The 18047-nt window shown below is 45.8% G+C and overlaps 1 protein-coding gene across 4 annotated transcripts in view; it reads left to right on the top strand.

Moving 5' to 3' along the window:
• NUP62CL (nucleoporin 62 C-terminal like) overlaps window positions 1-18047 on the top strand; it is a 32918-nt gene that overhangs the window by 5709 nt on the left and 9162 nt on the right. For all 4 annotated transcript variants that reach the window (XM_088444297.1, XM_088444293.1, XM_088444295.1 and 1 more), the window contains exons 5-8: window positions 8299-8403; window positions 9761-9839; window positions 16711-16855; window positions 16956-17005. In XM_088444297.1, the coding sequence (XP_088300423.1) occupies window positions 8299-8403; window positions 9761-9839; window positions 16711-16855; window positions 16956-17005 (379 nt within the window). The remainder of the gene's footprint in view (window positions 1-8298; window positions 8404-9760; window positions 9840-16710; window positions 16856-16955; window positions 17006-18047) is intronic.

Below are 18047 nucleotides of genomic sequence, written 5' to 3'. Positions count from 1 at the left end.
CACTTCCAGGCCATTGAACGGCGGAAGAAGCGGTTCTTCCCATCAGCATTCTGAAACTTCGGACCGTGTACAGGGCCTTCCAGTTTGTCCGGTCACGCTCTTCAAGGAAGGGCAGTGCAAGTTCAGTCCGACAACGCCACCACGGTGGCGTACATCAACCGTCAAGGGGGGACTCTGTCGAGCAGCAATGTCGGGGGTGTCACGCATCCTGTCTTGGGCGGAGTGCCACCTTCCGGCCATCTCTGCAGTCTTCATTCCAGGAGTCCTCAATTGGGAAGCGGACTTCCTCGGCCGTCACGACATGTATCCCGGGGAATGGTCGCTTCACCTTGAGGTATTTCAACTGCTCGTGGACAGGTGGGGACTGCCGGAGGTGGACTTGATGGCTTCCCGTCACAATCACAAGCTGCCTGTGTACGGGTCCAGGATAGGAGACGCCGGCGCAAGCCTGGTCGACGCTGTGTCGGTGAAATGGACGTTTCAGCTGGCGTATCTATTCCTTTCGATTTATCTCTGCTGCCTCGGGTCCTCTGTAAATTCAAACAGGACGGCGGCACGCTTCTGCTGGTGGCTCCGGCTTGGCTCAGACGTCCTTGGTACTCCCATCTTAGGAGCCTCTCCATCGACGATCCGTTTCTTCTGCCTCAACGTCGGGACCTGTTGTCTCAGGGGCCCTGCCTTTACCCAGATCTGGGTTGTCTGTCTTTGATGGCGTGGCTCTTGAGACATCAGTCTTAAGGTCCCGGGTTTTTCCAGCTCAGTCATCAGCACAATGCTACAGGCGTGCAAGCCTGCTTCCGCAAGGATTTACCACAGAGTGTGGCATACTTATTTTCAATGGTGTGAGTCCAGAAACTACGATCCTCAGGCATTTCGTGTTTCTAGAGTTTTGGCGTTCCTTCAGTCTCTTTTGGAACTAGGCTTTACGCCTAGCTTATTTGAAAGTTCATGTGTCTGCACTAGCTGTGTGGTTCCAGCGTAGGCTAGCTACTCTGCCAGATGTCAGCACCTTTTTCCAGGGTGTTCTCAGGATTCAGCCTCCCTTTGTTCCCCCAGTGGCTCCTTGGGATTTGGCAGTGGTGCTTCGGGTCCTGCAGGGTCCTCCTTTTGAACCTCTTGAGTCGGTGGAACTGAAATGGTTGACGGTTAAGACTGCTTTTCTACTGGCGATTGCTTCAGCCAGAAGGGCATCAGAATTGGTGCTCTCCTGTCGCCCTCCTTTTCTGATATTTCACCAGGACAGGGCAGTGCTTCTCACTCGTCAGGGTTTTCTACCTAAAGTGGTTTCTAAGTTCCACATTAATCAGGAAATTGTTGTGCCGGCATTTCAGTCACCTGATCTCTCAGCTGGTGAGGCTACCTTAGATGTGGTCCGTGCTCTCAAAGTTTATGTGGACCGGACTAGTTCCATTCGGAAGTCGGATTTCTTGTTTGTCCTCTTTGGTTTTCACAAGAGGGGTTGGCCTGCCGGCAAACAAACTTAATTGGTTAATTGTGAGGCTTATTCACAGGAGGGTTTGCCTGTTCCAGCCTCTGTTAAGGCTCATTCTACTCGGTCTGTGGGTCCCCCGTGGGCTGCTAGCCGTGGCGCTTCGGCTGTTCAGCTGTGTTAAGGCGGGCCACATGGTCTTCCATCCAGACCTTTCTGAGGTTCTACGCTTTTGACACAATCGCCTCTCAGGATGCATTCTTCGGGCGCCGGATTCTCTTTTCAGTCCAGGAGCGTCCCCGCCCTTAGTTGTACTGCTTTGGGACATCCCCAAGGTCAACCCTGTGGATCCTGAAGTAGAAAACAAGAGATATGGTAATAACTTTTGTTATCTCTCTGTTTCTACGAGCCTTACAGCGGTTTCCACAAGAAAGGAAGAGCACTTTCCCTCTGTACTGTACATTCCTTTTGGATAGGAAATTAGTGGGTCCCAATGAGACCACTCTTCTACTGTATGGGGAAGAATTCTGACTTTTTCTTGAACTTATTAGGTAAAATGTTGTTGGAATTTAAAAAATGTCTGTGTTAGTCTGAGACGTCATCCCTGAATTTTCTTAAACATAGTCTGAGGAAACAGTGTACAGAAACGGGATGGATCTTGAGCCCGATCCCAAATAGCTCAATCAATGGTTACAGACAAGCAGGCTTTTCTGCTCAAAAAGTTGTTTCTCAGATTAGAGAAAAGTCTGCATTCAAAGCAGTTATAGAAAACTTAGTGTATGAATGAAGAAAGTCTTTGTCACTAAAGCTGGGCACGCACTAGGATGACGGATTGACCGTCCGGCGGATCTGCCGTCCTATCTGACGATTGGTAAGTGCATATACACTTACCAATTGTCTGCCCGATGTGTTGTGACTGATGTTACAAATGGGCGGGCATTTGCATGTCACTCACCGACCAGCTCTGCCACAAGTGTACGTGCAGTTGGCTGATGCCCAATATATCTGCAGATATATTGGGCATCACCTGTGCAGCACAGCTAATGCGTGTGTCTGTGAATTAGGTAATTCAGACATATCGTTTGTACATAATGGCCAATGCGCACACAATATATCGCCCATTCAATTAAATGTCCGATATATCGACCAGTGTGTTTCCAGCATATTCATGCAATATTTCTTACAAGTGTGGATGTACGAAATAGATATTCTCATTCAGAAAATGATTCCTCTGGGATAATGGAAGACTCCCTAGATAATGTGGAGAATTTGCTTAAATCCATATGAAGTGGCATCATATCAGCACAAAGAACCATTTTTGAGGAAGGCAAATGCAAGAAGTCTTTCTGGCACATCAGGTGTTAAAAGATTTAATCCACAAGGAATGAATACAGGTAGAAAAACATCATTCCAATTCTAGAGTCTTTAACACATGTATACATTTAATGATGAAGATATAATTAAATGGAGTCAGGTTCACATATTAGATGAAACCATTGTGAGCATGTCAGCTAAAAGTACAGTTCCCCTTGCAGATGGATGTCCTCTTAAAGAAACCATGGGTAGGACAATGACAATTTGAAAGCTTCATATTTGTTCAGGAAGCACATTAAAATCGGATTTTATCACAGCCTCACTTGCTAGAGCTCTAAGGTTAAAGTGAGATACATTCCACATGGATAGCAATAAGAAAATGAACAGGACATAACTGTAAAGTATTGGAATCATACAAAGAGGTATAGAATTCCTGTGTTGAGCTTTTTGGACACCATTACTACTACAGTAGGATTTATGATGGCCAACAGTATTGTCCAGAAGAGACCTCTGATTGGGCATTAGCTGCTCAGGTGCATAATCTAAGAATAGCTTGGATAACCTGCCTTTTGAAGGGACTTTTCTTTTCGGAGGGAAACTGGATTCTATTATACTGATATCCTTGAGAGGCAAATCTAATCAAATTCCCAAAGATCTAAGTATATTCATCCTTCATCATCAGCAATGCAGAGATGCAAGGAACTATAAAGCAGGGAAACCATACAATTGTAGAATGTTTCTTCTACCTCCTAGACAGTCTCTTTGACCCGTATTCAATTAGCCGCGAAAAGCCGAGCTGCGATGTTTACGCCGCCTTTGCCTGTTTTTGGGCATAACTTTTTCCCTGCGCGCTCCCGCTTATCTCCGTAATCCGTTCCAAAAGACGCAAAATCATCATAAAGCAAAACTGGCGGAAAAGTCCCCTAAGATTTTGGGGAGATCAGTCTGTACTCCAGAAAAAGCTGAGCTAACATTAGAAACCAATATAGAAGTGTCCTAATAGCCCTACTAAAAGTGTTAAGTGTTCTTAAAGTGTCAGAATTGGCTGTTATATGCTTATATGCATAAGTGCTGAAAAATTATAGAAAGCTATTTCTTTTGTGGAAAAATAACTACTGAGGTCTAATATGGGGTACATGAAAATGGGTACTAGCATATTTTGATGTCTCTAAAGTGAAGATTTAAAAAAATCTCAAAAATACATCGGCTGCCGCTTTGTGCAGTCCCAAATATACCTGTCCCATCCATATAGCCCTCCCAAAGTACCAGGCCCCCCACTTTTTACACATTTTCTAACACTTTTTTTTTTTTTTTTTTGGACTGATTAGTCATTCAGGGGGGTCCAAAGGGTTCTGGACCAAATCCCCGCATTTGTACCCTACAAAATAGAGATTTTGCACTTCCAATTAGCCTGCCTATACATAGAGAAGTTTTTGCCTGTATTTTTCCGCTTAGGCGAAAACTCCTGCAATTGAATATGGGGATAAGATGAAAACAGGCAAAGTCCCAAACAGCGCTTTTCGCAGCTAATTGAATACGACCCTTCGAGTCTTAAGTTTAAGGGGTAAATTAAGTGGTGGCTTTTTAAAACCACCACTTGGTGGTTTTGGCCACATAATTTAAAATGGCAATAATATTAAACGCAAAACCAGAAGTGTTTTTTGTATGTCATATTATTGTCATTTGAAATCCTGCAGAACTGTTACGCTGCTGCTTTAGTAAATATTTATCCATAAAAGTAAAAGGCAAAATCAAGGAACCCCATAATGACTATTATCTGTATAAGTTCCTTCCAACACCAGTAGTGGGAAGACTGTGTCTAAAGCTATCGCTGCAGACAGTTGCAGTCATTTGTCAGGCATACATTGAAGTTTCAAACTTTTTCCTGAAAATGTGATGGCACATTGTACCAGATTTGTTAGTGTCTCTTGGGCAGTGTGGCAGCAGTCGAGCAGCTGCCTGGTCATCTGTTTGTTTATTTCACTTTTCTGTGAATCCATTGTGGGGCACTGGACTCCCAGTTTTTATGCTCTGATCCTCTTCCTTAAATTCAAGTTGATAGTACAAGATGTTCCTCTGTCTTTGTCTTGTGGTGCTTGGTTAATAGAAAAAAATAATTGCTACCGGCAGACTTTGTTGGTAGAGATTCAGACTTGTATCTGTTTGTTAAAGTTTCTCCTGCATGAGCTATCTATACACCATGGTTGCAGTGTTCTCATCTTAAATCCTTTTCTCTGCATCCATCGAAGGACAGGCATTTGCATCTGCTTAAACCACATGGATGTACTTGTACCGACGGATCTGTCGACACAGCGGCCAATCAGGCAAGCTATACAGACTTACCGATGGGCCTCTCGATGTGTGTTCCGTGACGACACTACTGGGCAGGCATTTTAATTTCCCCGCACAGTTGAGCTGACCACCCGTACACACAGTCAGATGCGCCGATGTATCTGCAGATATATTGGTTATCTGCTGTGCTGCAGAGCAGATGCGATATGTCTGTGAACAGCGTCATTTGCAGAATGTGTGCTATATAAATAATTGGTAATAAATAAAATAATGCTTATAAACACATTTCCTTGATCTCACATAGCCAATAGGTGCGCTGCTGAGGGCAGAGACGGGGCTAAGGCCAAGCAGCAGTTGGGACAGTGCTGGTGGTGGGGGCAGTTGACAGCTTGGGCAGTGCTGGGGACAGTTGGGGTAGAACTGGGGGTTGAGGCAGTCGGCAGTTTGGGTAGAGCTGGGGATTGAGGCAGGGAGGAAGTAGAGGGGGATAAGGGCAAGCAGTGCTGATCTTAGGGAGGGAGGTCTCGGGTTGCAACTAAAACAGAACAAAAAATTATATGGAGCGCTGTTCACTTGTAGCGTAATAAATATAATCCAATAAATGAAAATAGACCTACATATAATACATATAATCCAATAAATGAAAATAGACCTACATATAAATATAAAATATATCAGAATACAATAATTGAACAATAATCACAATCGCATGGTGAAAAATTATTGTAATGCTAATGAATATACCCACTATGTTAAGTGAAAGCTGCATGCGATAAAAAAGAATGTGTTCATAAACTGATATATCATATGAACCGTGAGCTGTATGCTCTCTCACCCACTCCAGACTCACTGGTCAGTTGTCCTCCCAGCTGTTTCACCCTTCAGTGCCCAAAATCAATAGCACAGCAGACCTTGTTCCAGCCTCGGTACATAAGGTAATACAGATGCTGGCAGCAGTGTGTGTGCTGTGATTAAGTGGTGACCTGGCCACAGTATGTTAGGGGAATTGATCCGCTGTCCAGATATCCTGTATGTAGACACTGACAGTGTGATCATGCTGACTGGAGCCGCTGTTAGGTCATGGGTGGGCGAACCCACAGTATCACAGGAGAGGCTATGTGCTGACAAGCCGGCAACACTTGGCTGGGGAGACACTGAGGCTTGCCACAAGTCGGTGAGTCGCAGTGCGTTCTACAGGACCCGCTCATTTTTAATAGTCTGGGTCCCTAGCTCCCTGTAGAGCGTAAAAACGCTGTATTGCGCGTATTTTGCAATCATTATTGGTGTAGCATTGTCTCAATTTGGTGGGTCTCCAACAGTCCAGATCTGCTCCTTTCTCTTACAAAAAGACATGTTATCTATGCCCTGTAGATTGAAGTAACTACAGCAAAACTATGAAGCTTTTTGCATTTTTATTATTGGTGAAATTCACTTTGACATTTTTTTTTTTTTTTTTTAACATTGATTACAGTATTTATCAAGAATAAAAATAAATGAACTGCGCTAGGTATGTCTATACAGCTGCTCAATTAAAAAACATCAAGTATGGAAAGGGAAAACGAGCGCTTGTTAAAACTAGATCAGGGAAAACAAAAAAAATGAAACAATAAAAAAAAAATTATTGTATAAACAAACAAATGAACAAACATAAAACACTGAAACCATATGTTTAAGCTCTTTTAGGAAAAATTGATGGCAGGTCCAAGCAAGCGTGCAGTGGTATGTTAAATCCAATGCGACCTAGCTGTCCCTACCTTAATCTGTGGCTTCTAGTGCTGGCAGCGTGTTGAATTGCCTGCACTGCACAGGAAGCTGCACGAAGTGTAAGTGGGGTAGCGGTGGTTGTGAGCAGCGGCACAGGATGACGTCAACAAGTCAGGAAGATCGTCAAGTTGTAGTCCAGTAATGCTCCACTGTTCTTCCTCCACACTATCTCAGGGGTCCAACGCGTTTCGTACCTGCCTAGGTACTTTTTCAAGGACAGTTTCCTTCTCTCTGGTTACTTCCTTTTATAGGGAAAACTTTATTAACCAATAAAAAAACCGGAAGTGGTCATCATAAAAATGGCCGAAAAGAGCGGTAAGCTCATGGGCCAATGTTAAAACATGTGGTTTCACAAAAAATAATAAATAAAAAATAATATAATAAAAAAATAGGACAACATTGACAGTATTTATCACATTAATGCTAAAGGTGCCCACACACTGGATGACTCGCAAACGATGCAATGTCGTTAACGATTTCCCTTGATCTCCCCGGTAGTCCTGGACAAACGATATCCTGCATAAAGTGTTCATCTTGACAAACTATCTACCAACGACTTAACGATATATCATGCGTTACTAACTATTTCAAAATCGTTAGATCGTTCACGATATATCGTTTGCTAAACAAACACCTGCCTGTTATCTTAAAATATTTTAATATAAATTTAATTAATGGGCTGGAATAACTAGGGGGTATATAAAGCAGGCGCTTCAGGGGATCATACTTTATTGCTGGGCAAACATTGGTGTTCAGTGGGATAAACATTGGTGGCCAGCAATACACACATACCAAAAGTAGTAGAATCGGGGCTGAAATGATGTCTGTGTGCTGCCACTCTAATCTCCTTACGATGCTGCACAAAATGGAGGGTGGGAGTGTCCAGGGAAATGCCACTCAAATGACGAATACCAGAAGATTTATCGTATGATCGATCACGGATACAAAAACACGAACGATCTGCACCAAATCGCTAACAATATCACCAGATCTTCCCTGCAGTAGGTAAGACCTGAAGATATGACAAACTGCCCGAGGGGCCAAGCATCGGATCGTTATCGTTCCTGGAAGCTGCGCGATTTGCAAGTTTTTAAACGATGTATCGTTCCGATGCGTCGTTTTTGTGCAAATCGTGCCTAAAATCGTCCAGCGTGTGGGCACCTTAAGCTTACACTTGTGTTGCATACAAGTGCTTATACCTGATAACCCTTTTTAAAAGCTTGTTAACCACCATCTTAATAGCCCCTTTAAAGTGATTACAGTAATTTCACAAGTTCCAGGTCATGAACGGCTTTGACCGATTTGTTTTAAAACCGCAATAGGGATATAGGCTAAACAAGCCTTAGAATAGCATTCTTATTGCCGCCCCAAGCCTCAATTCTTGTCTATAGTAGGATGAAATGGTAAGGCATCAAGAAATTTCAGTTGTTAAATAGATCTGTTAAATATTTAGGCGTGTATTTTTTTTTTGTGTATAAATTTGCCTTATTTCCATGCAGCTTTGACGTCAACAGCGCCATCTACGTCCAGCACTTCCTCCCTCAGCTCCCTGCTTGCAACCTCTGCACCATCACTTTTCTCAATCACAACTACAGCTGCTCCAGGTAGGGCTGGGCTGCCTCAGGGAGGGCTGGGCTGCCTCAGGGAGGGCTGGGCTGCCTCAGGGAGGGCTGGGCTGCCTCAGGGAGGGCTGGGCTGCCTCAGGGAGGACTGGCTGTCCAGCTCCTGCTTTGTTAAGGCTACTTTGTGTTTGTTTTGAAATGTGCTTTGTATTTCTATGTGAAATGGTACGCAGTGGTCTTGTGCAGCCTTTTGTTTGATGTGAGAATAAATATATGATACCCATTGTATCCAGACAAAACACTACGTACAATATTATTGCAATAGAAAATAATCACTGAGTACATAGCCAAAGAATGATTTGACGATCAATAGAGATTTATTTTGTGACATGACAAGCTTGAGAAAATGGGCAATTTTATATTTAAAGCTGAAATCCCCTCTAAAATGTAGTTTTTCTTTACAATCCGAATGGTAAGGAGGTTTTTAATGGGGCCTTACATCTGTTATGGATTGCGTCAATTCCCTGTATAGCTGGGAAGTGGGGAAATCTAACATTATGGAATCCTCAATTCACCAATCCCGACTGAAAAATGACAGGATTGGTGGGTCGGGGAGTTTTAATATGCAGTTTTTTCGCGTTTCGCTGAGGGATCACTGATCTTTGAATCAGATCGGCTGAACGGGGAATCGGGTACATAGATGTATAGCCCTCTATTATTCCTATATTTGCGCTTTGATTAAAACAGCTGTTGACTATCTGCAGTCACATGATGCATAAATTAGTGAGTAGAGCGATTTGGCATGCTCCTGTTCTCATCAGGCATGTCCCCTCTACCTCTCCTTTCTCTAATATGTGACCGCAAAGAAAGCTGCTATTGTCTTGGGTTCAATGAAAGATCTTTTTGCACTCTGCTGAGAAGTAGAGACCAAATACATCTTTGCAAGCGCAAACACCTGTCTCACAACTCCAATGTCAGCCAAATTTCTGTACCAAACAGAGCAATGTTATAAAAGGAATACTAGGTTACAGTGCTGTAGACCCTACTGGAAAAGTACATTTAAGCTTTGTGATAGCCAAGCGGTCTTTTAAAATAATAAAAAATAATTTAAAAAATATTTGAAATTACTGCTCTAAATGTAATGGTTCTATCTATTTTGGAAGCACTGAAAACAGTTATATGAGCTACGATTTCCTGAGAATAATCCAGCATTTCTTATACATTTATTGAGAAGGCCAAAGTCCTTTTAAAACTTAATAATTCATAGTTTCTCTTTTTAACCTAAACCTTGTGCAGTAAAATATGAATGAATACAGGCTAAAGTCATATGTGCCCAGGAAAAGTAATAAAACATTTTGTTATGTAACGTGCTGGTGTAACTTTCTTATTCCTCATGCAGCATCCTTGAGTGTCAAACCACTAGTCACTGGAATTGTGCAGACTAGCACCTCTGGCCCTGCACCAGGTCTCATTGTAAGGTAAGATAAGTTTATATCTAGATGTTTCGATGTGAATTCATATCTTTCCCTCTAAGTATAAATGACTGGTTGTACTTGTGAATATTTAAAAAAATAAAAATAAATTAGGTTGAGATGGATCAGGGTAACAAGGGCATTTCTACTTCAGGGTCCATAGGGGGTCCACAGGGTTGACCTTGGGGTATAGGTTGGGAACCAAATCCGGGCACCACGCAGTTAAAGCTTTTAGCTCCCAGGATGCACTTGGGTCCACTCTCCCTATAACCCCGCCCCCCAGCCAGAGGCACCTCAGTTTAAGTTGGTGCCCGGCCGGAGTTGGGTCACCGTTACTGCAGGGGGGCTGCTTAGCAGCCCCTAAGCTTAAAAGAGTTTTGTTTTATTATTTTTTACTACTCTTCAGAGCGGCAGCATCAGACTGTCCAATGGACGTCTGAGCTGCCGCTCCTACACCCCGCCGGCGCTGCGACGCCAGTACAGATCTGGGGATCGCAGCGGGACCCCAGAGTCTGTACTAGCCGGGCTCTGGAGGAATCCCTGGGCTGCTGCCGGATCGACGGGGACAGGTAAGTCGCGTGGTCACCGCTTGCGGTGATCCACGTGTGAATATGCAGCCTTATGCCTCCGGTCTCTGGGGACAGACCGGAGGCGCTAGCGGTGGCGGCGGGCTCCCCCTCCATGGAGGCATACCCCGCGTGTCCACAGCCCACCAGGGATTATAGCGGCAGCGGGAGCCGGCATCCCGGGGGGTCAATTGCTAGCCAGGGGAGGAAGCCTTCCCTGTCTAGCGGCTCCTCCCCTCAGCTCAGCTCGCCTTTCAATAATGCAGTCTGGCGTCGCTGAGCTGCTTCCTCCGCGGGCCACGCTTCTTCTGAGGTCTCCAGTGGCCATTTTCTCTCTGTGGTGCTGCAGAACTCTTAGGATGTCAGTGAGCCCAGTCCCCCTGCGTACCTGGCCATTTTGGGTGAGTGTACACAGCGCTATAGCCTTCCCAGACACTGAATCTGGGCAGTTGAATGTAGCGACATTGTGCAGTATATTATATGTCATGCTTATGTATGTATATATATTTTTCTGCATTGTATGTGACTTATGCTAGTGCTGACTGTCTGCTTTTTCTCTCACCTGTCAGTGTATATCTATCCCTTTTCTTTATCTGCCCTAATACAGGTGTACCTGGGGTGGTTCTGAGACCTCACATATATATATTTGTTAATATCTGTGAGGTTTGTCACATACTGTTGCGTGCTGCACGTTGCCATATTTTAGATGGAACTGTGAGTTGCATACGCTGATAATGGGTCCCTGCAGCTAATCTTAGCGTCAGTCAGGACCGGTATGGCGCTGCTTAATATTTCCGTCAAGATAGTCAGATATATCTGACCAGGAGATTGCACACGATACTGCACCCATTATTGCTATCCTGCAAGTCATAGCCTGCAGGAATTAGTGCGGAGGATTTTAACTCAGAAAGGTTTATGTATGCGGCACCATCTGGTGCGGGGCCCCTTGCACGACCCCCTTAAAGGGCGTTGTTTCTCAGGATCCTCTCCTTTGAGGATCGCCGGGCGGGCCCCATTGTCGTCACTCGCTTGGAGTTACTTCACCATACTGCCCTTTTGAACTCGGGGTATCTTGCAATTTCTTGCAATTTACCCCTGTGCAACAGACTGTCGCTCCCCGCCGGGGTTTTTCACAGTACATGAATTACCTCCGATACCACATCGGTCTGTCATTCCCCTTGCAGGGATTACCACAACGGCCACCCTGGTGGATGTCGTTTTATACGAAATACTAATTGGCGTGATATACGCCCTGTGGTTACTGACCAGTGGCTCTGCCGTGAACTGGATGGTATATTCGGCTCTTTCCCTCTCACATGGGGGGAGCCGATCTCAAGTATTATTATCCCTGCTTTGGGGCTGGTAGCCAGGCTCTTTCTGGATATAGAGAATGTCGATCCTGCACCTGTATCATACATCTCCCGTTTTCTGCCCAAGGGTGGATCTCATAGTGGGAGTCTGGCTGTCCCCAGATACGAGGAGTCACAAAGGCCTCCTGTTTCCCATTCCCTGAGGGTCCTCACAAGTAATGGAAATCCCCTTCTGGGATGGATTTGTATGTTAATCATCGGGTTACAGGCATTAATACGCCTCCCATCCCGGCCTGGACGAATTTTACGGATCCGTAGGTGTTAACTTTGCCTGAAATCAATGTACTCGTTTTCAGGGCCTGTTGCCCGTCCTACCATGGCCATCGCATGGTGATGCTTTTGTGACGTTTTTCCCCTCCAACACGTCTGAGGTTCAAATATCTTTTTGCCGCTCACAAAATATGCAGTGGTCATATGTGGGATTACCTCATGGGATGCCGGTCTTCTAACTTTCAGGGTTTCGGCGGCGTCTGTATCCGCCGCAGTACCCTATGGCTGCGTTATGGGAAAGCAGAGGTGCACACTCCTTCCATGGGGAAGTTCTTGTTTGGTCCTGACCTTGACAAGATCGTTGCATCATTGGCAGTATCACTAATGGGGAGATACCGTCTTTAGCTACTCCCACTACATTCGGACTAACTCTGTTAAGTCTTTTTGTCCTCAGGGTCAGCCTAAAGGCCTGTTTTTTCCTAGGCTGTCGGCCTCCATGGGGGCCACCATATCCAGTACCGAGCAGTCCTGGACTTCCGGACGACCCTGTTTCTACACCTGAGGATATACCCTCAGCCTGACGGGACAGGTCTACATCTGGGGAATTTCCAGAGTGAGGTACTGATTCTCAACGGCCTCTCATTGCTCATGCAGCCTCCTCACAGGCATTGTTACACGGGCCCTTCTTCAGAACTGATCAGGGCCTTACAATCCCAGAAAGCTATACAGTCTTTGTGGTAAGCAGAGCTATTTCGGCCAACCTCACTATCTCAGTGAGGGACTGGTTGTTCTACTTTCTTTTTGGGGCGGTGACCGACTGGTCCTCCTTTGCCTATACTCTGTCTCAAATCCCTGAATCAGATTCAAACGGTGCCTTGACTCAGGTGGAATCGTCCATGCTCCATCATCCGATGTTTGGAACCTGGGGATTTTATGGTATATCCGAGTATTCAGGATACGTACCTACGGGTACATACAGAGCCCTCTCATCAGCATGGGTTCAGGTTTGCTGTGCCACAGCAACACTTGTAAGTTTCGGGCTCTGCCTTTTGGGGCTGTCCTCAACTCCACCGGGGTTTACCAGCTTTATGGATTTTCTGACAGTTCACCTGTTCAGTGTATCCGAATGCTCCTTTCTCTGGACGGTCTCCTGCTTTTAGCAGGATCACCAAGGTACTTTACCGCCAGGTCAGGATAACCGGGGCTTCTTCTCGGCACAGATAATTAGTCAACGGAGAAAAAGTCCTCCCTGCATCCCTCACAGGGTTTTCTTCATCTGGGAGCACTGCTGGATTCTCAGAATCTGAGAATTTTTCTGGCGTAAGACAAGATCTCCACTCTTCAACTTCGAGTGTGCGGATATCTACGCAGTCGACATATGTCATTACTCTTTGTGATGCGCGGTCTACCAGAGTGTCTACCTTTTGGTAGGGTGGAATGTGCTCAGTTCCATTCCAGGCCTTGCCATAATTGACTCCCCTCCAGATGGATCGAGTTTTTTCCATCGGATCGCTGTTCGAACGATGATACTTTCTCCGGAGGCGAGTTGGTCTCTGTCCGGGTGGCTATGGCCATCTCGTCCAGGGTGTTCTTTGCTAAAGACAGTGTCTGGTCCGCATTCGTTTCGGGGCAGTTGGACGTCTGTCGCTTCTGCCCTGCCACTTAACTTGTTGATACTTTAAGCTGTCTTGGACTTTCACTCTGGCCTAACCCATTTGTCACGGTAAACCTGAATAGGTTCAGTCCGACAGTGTCACAACAGTGGCTTCCGTCTAGGCAACACTGGTAGTTGGGTGGCAATGTTAGGAATGTCACCCATTCTGACATAGTCCAAGGGTCTTCTCCTGGCCAACTCTGCGGTGTTTATTCCCGGAGCTCTCCATTGGGAAGCGGGCTTCCTCAGCCGTCACGGCGTGCATCCCGGGGACTAGTCTCTTCTCCAAGAGAGGTTTCAACTCCTGGTGAGCAGAGGGGGCCTCCCTGAGGGGATTGATCCCCATGGCCTTCTGACTCGATCACACATTACCGGTGTTACAGTCCAGCTCTAGGAGTACTGAAGCTACCTTCAGTGACTCTTTGTCAGTGAAGTGGTCCTTCCACTTCGTGTACCTGTGTCCTCCGGTCTCCCTTCTTCCTCGAGGTCTTCGGAAGTTTAATTCGAGACGGAGGGGCTTTCCTTCTGGGGGCTCCAGGTCGTCCCAGACATCACTGGTACTAAGATTTTCGGAGTCTCCTCATCGATGCTCCGTTCCTACTGCTTCACTATCTGGACCTGTTGTCTCAGGGTCCTTGTTTTTCCCTGGATCTGGATCGCTTGTCTTTAACTGCGCCCCTACTGTGGTCCTCGGGCTTCCCTGGCTCTGTCTTCATTGAGATGTTTAGAGCAGATAGGCCAGACTTTGCTGGGATCTGCCACGGACTGTGGCATACATAATTCTTATGGTATCGTACCTGTCGATACGATCCTCCGGTGTCCAGGATTTCCAGATATTCTGGCATTCCTTCCAGCTGGCTTGGGTTTCACCCTTGGCCTGGCCTTCCTGACAGTGCGGATCTCTACACTGTCGGTATGGTTAAGATATGGAATTGCTCCGCTCTGGTATCCAGTTCATCCTTTGGAGTGTTTTCTGGATTATGTCTCCACTTGTCCTTCCTAGGGACTCCTGGGGAGTTAGTAGTGGTTCTTTGTTCCCTCCGGGGACAGTCAATGGAACCGCTGGTTGTGATAGCCATTACATGGTCTATTGTTTAAGCTCTCTCTCTCTCTCAGGGTGTTTAAATCAACCAGGAGAGTGTCTGAATTGGGAGCGTTCTCATGTGGCTCCCTCTTCTGGAGGGCATCATGTCAGGGTGTGAGTTGCTCTCGCCCTGTGTTTCTTCTTAAAGTGGTTTTTAGGTTCCATATTAATCTGGAACTTATGGTATGGCCATTCAGTTCCCAGTCCTCTCGGCTGGTGTGGCCACATGGACTGTGGTCCGGCCTCTTTGGCTTTATGTGATCCGTTCAAGTTCCTTATGGTAATCGGACTCCTTATTGGTGGTTTGCGGTTTCTTGTTTTAACAGGAAACGATGGCCGGCCTATAATGAAATGTTGACTGGATGGCCTCGTATGTCTTCCTCAGGGGCCTACCCATGGGTGGGCATTTCTGTCGTTGAGGCTTGTTTTTTTTTTTCTCGGGCCGTGTAACCCTCGTGGGCGGCTCGTCGTGGCGCCTCGGCTGTTTTGCCTTACTAGGTGTCCACGTGGTCTTCTGTCCATACCTTTTTAAGGTTCTAGGCATTGGTTTCCTTTGCCTCTCAGGATGCTTCCTTTTTGGCGACGGATTCTCCTCTCAGCACAGGAGCGTCCCCACCCTTGGTTGAACTGCTTTGAGACATCCCCAAGGTCAACCCTGTGGACCCCCTATGGACCCTGAAGTAGAAAACAAGAGATATGGTAAGAACTTACCTTTGTTATCTCTGTTTCTACGAAGTCCATAGGGTCCACAGGGCGCCCGCCCTGACGCACCTGGCTTCATATGGGCTGTGTTACTGGTCACCGGTTTCCCGTCTCCTTTTCTGTGAGTATGGTTCTAGAGTGTTCCAGTTTTCTCTCTCTTTTTTCTCTCCTCCTCCGGCCTTTGGCTACTTACAATCTGAGGTGCCTCTGGCTGGGGGGCGGGGTTATAGGGAGAGTGGACCCAAGTGCATCCTGGGAGCTAAAAGCTTTAACTGCGTGGTGCCCGGATTTGGTTCCCAACCTATACCCCAAGGTCAACCCTGTGGACCCTATGGACTTCGTAGAAACAGAGATAACAAAGGTAAGTTCTTACCATATCTCTTGTTTTCTACCTGATATGGAGCAATGCCTTAGGGCAGACTTTGCCATTACAGTCCAGAATTTAATGATATCCATGTTTGAGTCCAGATGGTTACATCAAATGGACTGAGGTACTGATTAAGTCACTTGGCTTCAAGTATGGATAGCCTTAAAACCTGGAGTATAAAGGCAGAGTTTGGGAACCTCTGCGTTAGGGGACAGATTCTGCTTTTCTGTTTTGGGTGAGTTATGTATTGTCCTTAACATTGTTTGCATTTCAATGAGCACTAAAACCCAGAATTATTTTATTCCTATAAATTCATGGGACTATTAAACACGAAGGAGGTAATGTGGAGTTGAATGTATGCCCGCTTTCAGAGCGCATCTTTCACAATTTTGAAAATAAGCGTATACCGTTCTGAGCCATATGCACGAGGGAGCGGAAATGGGCTGCAACAAGGCTTCTCAAGTAGTTCCGTGAGGCTGTTTTCCCGCAGGAGCTGGACATAGGCAGAAATCTGCTTGTTCGGAGATGTTTTTGGCAGGTGTAAGTGCTCACCTGACTAGTAGGAATCCTAGAGCTCTTGCAGATGTGGTTACATCACCGGATGTCTACAATCTGCATATGGGCAAATATACGGATTTTTCCATGCAGACTTATTTGCTTCAAAATACCTTACTTCTAAATTTGCTTCAGGCCCAAAGTGAATATAGCCCAGGGTGCGGGTTGTTTGTCCTCCCCTTGTAAATTTAGTTATATTTGCTGGTTCTGTATTACTATCCCCTGGCTCTGGCTGAAGGGGAGTCACCTCAGCCAAAAAAAATCTACATACATGGCATTTCATCTGTATTAATACTTACAGCGCACACACTATGCTTGGTAATAGGATTTGTTAAAGCAAGTTTTTTTTCTGAAATGTTTCCTCACTAGTGCGCCTCCTGTGATGACTTATGTCCAGCTTGAGAACCTTATTAATAAATGGAGTTTAGAGCTTGAGGATCAAGAAAAACATTTTTTACAGCAAGCCACACAAGTTAACGCTTGGGACAGGACACTGATCCACAACGGAGAAAGGGTGAGAACTGGGCATAAGATCTGTTCTCTGTTCTGTTTGTGGTTTTTGTTACTAATGGAAGTGGCAGTCTATCTAATATTTGACTTCTTTATGTTGCCAGATTACTTCCTTACATCGAGAGATGGAGAAAGTAAAACTGGATCAGAAGAGGTAAGTCAATAGCCTTTACTATATACCTTATCATAGGAAAATTATTCTTCTCTGTACAGGTCTAATCCAAATGTTTCTTTCTCCATAAGCCACCAATTTAGTATTCAAAATGGTTTTATTTATAAAATGCTTTTGCATATACTTGTTTTATCTGTGATAAATACTTTCTCTTGCATCCAATGGGGGACACTGGATAACTGTGAGGTATAGATGCTGCGAGGGGAGCCTGGGCACTAGATGGTTAGTCTTCACAGCACAGGCTCTTCCCCCATCTCAGGCTCAGGTCATGCGGGAGACGGCTTGGATCCTGTGCTGGGCTGAGCGGCACCTTCAGACCCTGTCTGTTGGCTACATCCCGGGCGTGGAGAATTGGGAGGCGGATTTATCATGCGGGGGAGTGGACCCTACACACTGCAGTCTTCCAGATACTTGGGGATCGGTGGAACCAGCCGGACATGGACCTGACAGGCTCCAGGCGGAACTACAAGGAGGACAGGTAAGGTTCCATGACTAGGGATCCAGGGGAGTACCTCGTAGATGGCCTGTTGGCTCCGTGGGCATTCAATCTGGTATACCTCTTTCCTCTGACTTCTCTCATTCCGTATGTTCTTAACAAGCTGTGAGTGGAGTGGGTTCTGCCAATTCTGGAGGCTCCCTGTTAGCCTCATTGAGCTTGGTAAACAGACCTATTTTGAATGTCAGTGGTCCCTCCTTGGTGGCTGTCTTTGTCCCGGGCTTCTCAGTCAAGGCCCCTGTTATCACCCCTATCTTCCGAAACTGGCTTTGATGGGGTGACATTTGAAAAATCCATCTTAGCTGCCCGCGGTTTTTTCTGACTATGCTGAGGGCCCGGAAGCCGTCCCATATCTATCAAAGAGTCTGGAAGTCCTATTTCACATGGTGTGCTTGACAGGCTTTTTCCCCTTCTGTGTTTTGTTTATCCAGGGTGCTATCTGTTTTGCAGAAAGGTTTCGACTTAGGTCTTCGCCTTAGTTCTTTAAAGGTTCAGGTTTCCGCCCTTTGTTTCCTTGCAGTAGAAACT

The sequence above is a fragment of the Taudactylus pleione genome, unplaced genomic scaffold (genome assembly GCF_031769625.1).
Source record: "Taudactylus pleione unplaced genomic scaffold, aTauple2 ptg000352l, whole genome shotgun sequence".
Classification (NCBI taxonomy): domain Eukaryota; kingdom Metazoa; phylum Chordata; class Amphibia; order Anura; family Myobatrachidae; genus Taudactylus; species Taudactylus pleione.
This window is presented reverse-complemented; position numbering and strand designations above follow the sequence as displayed.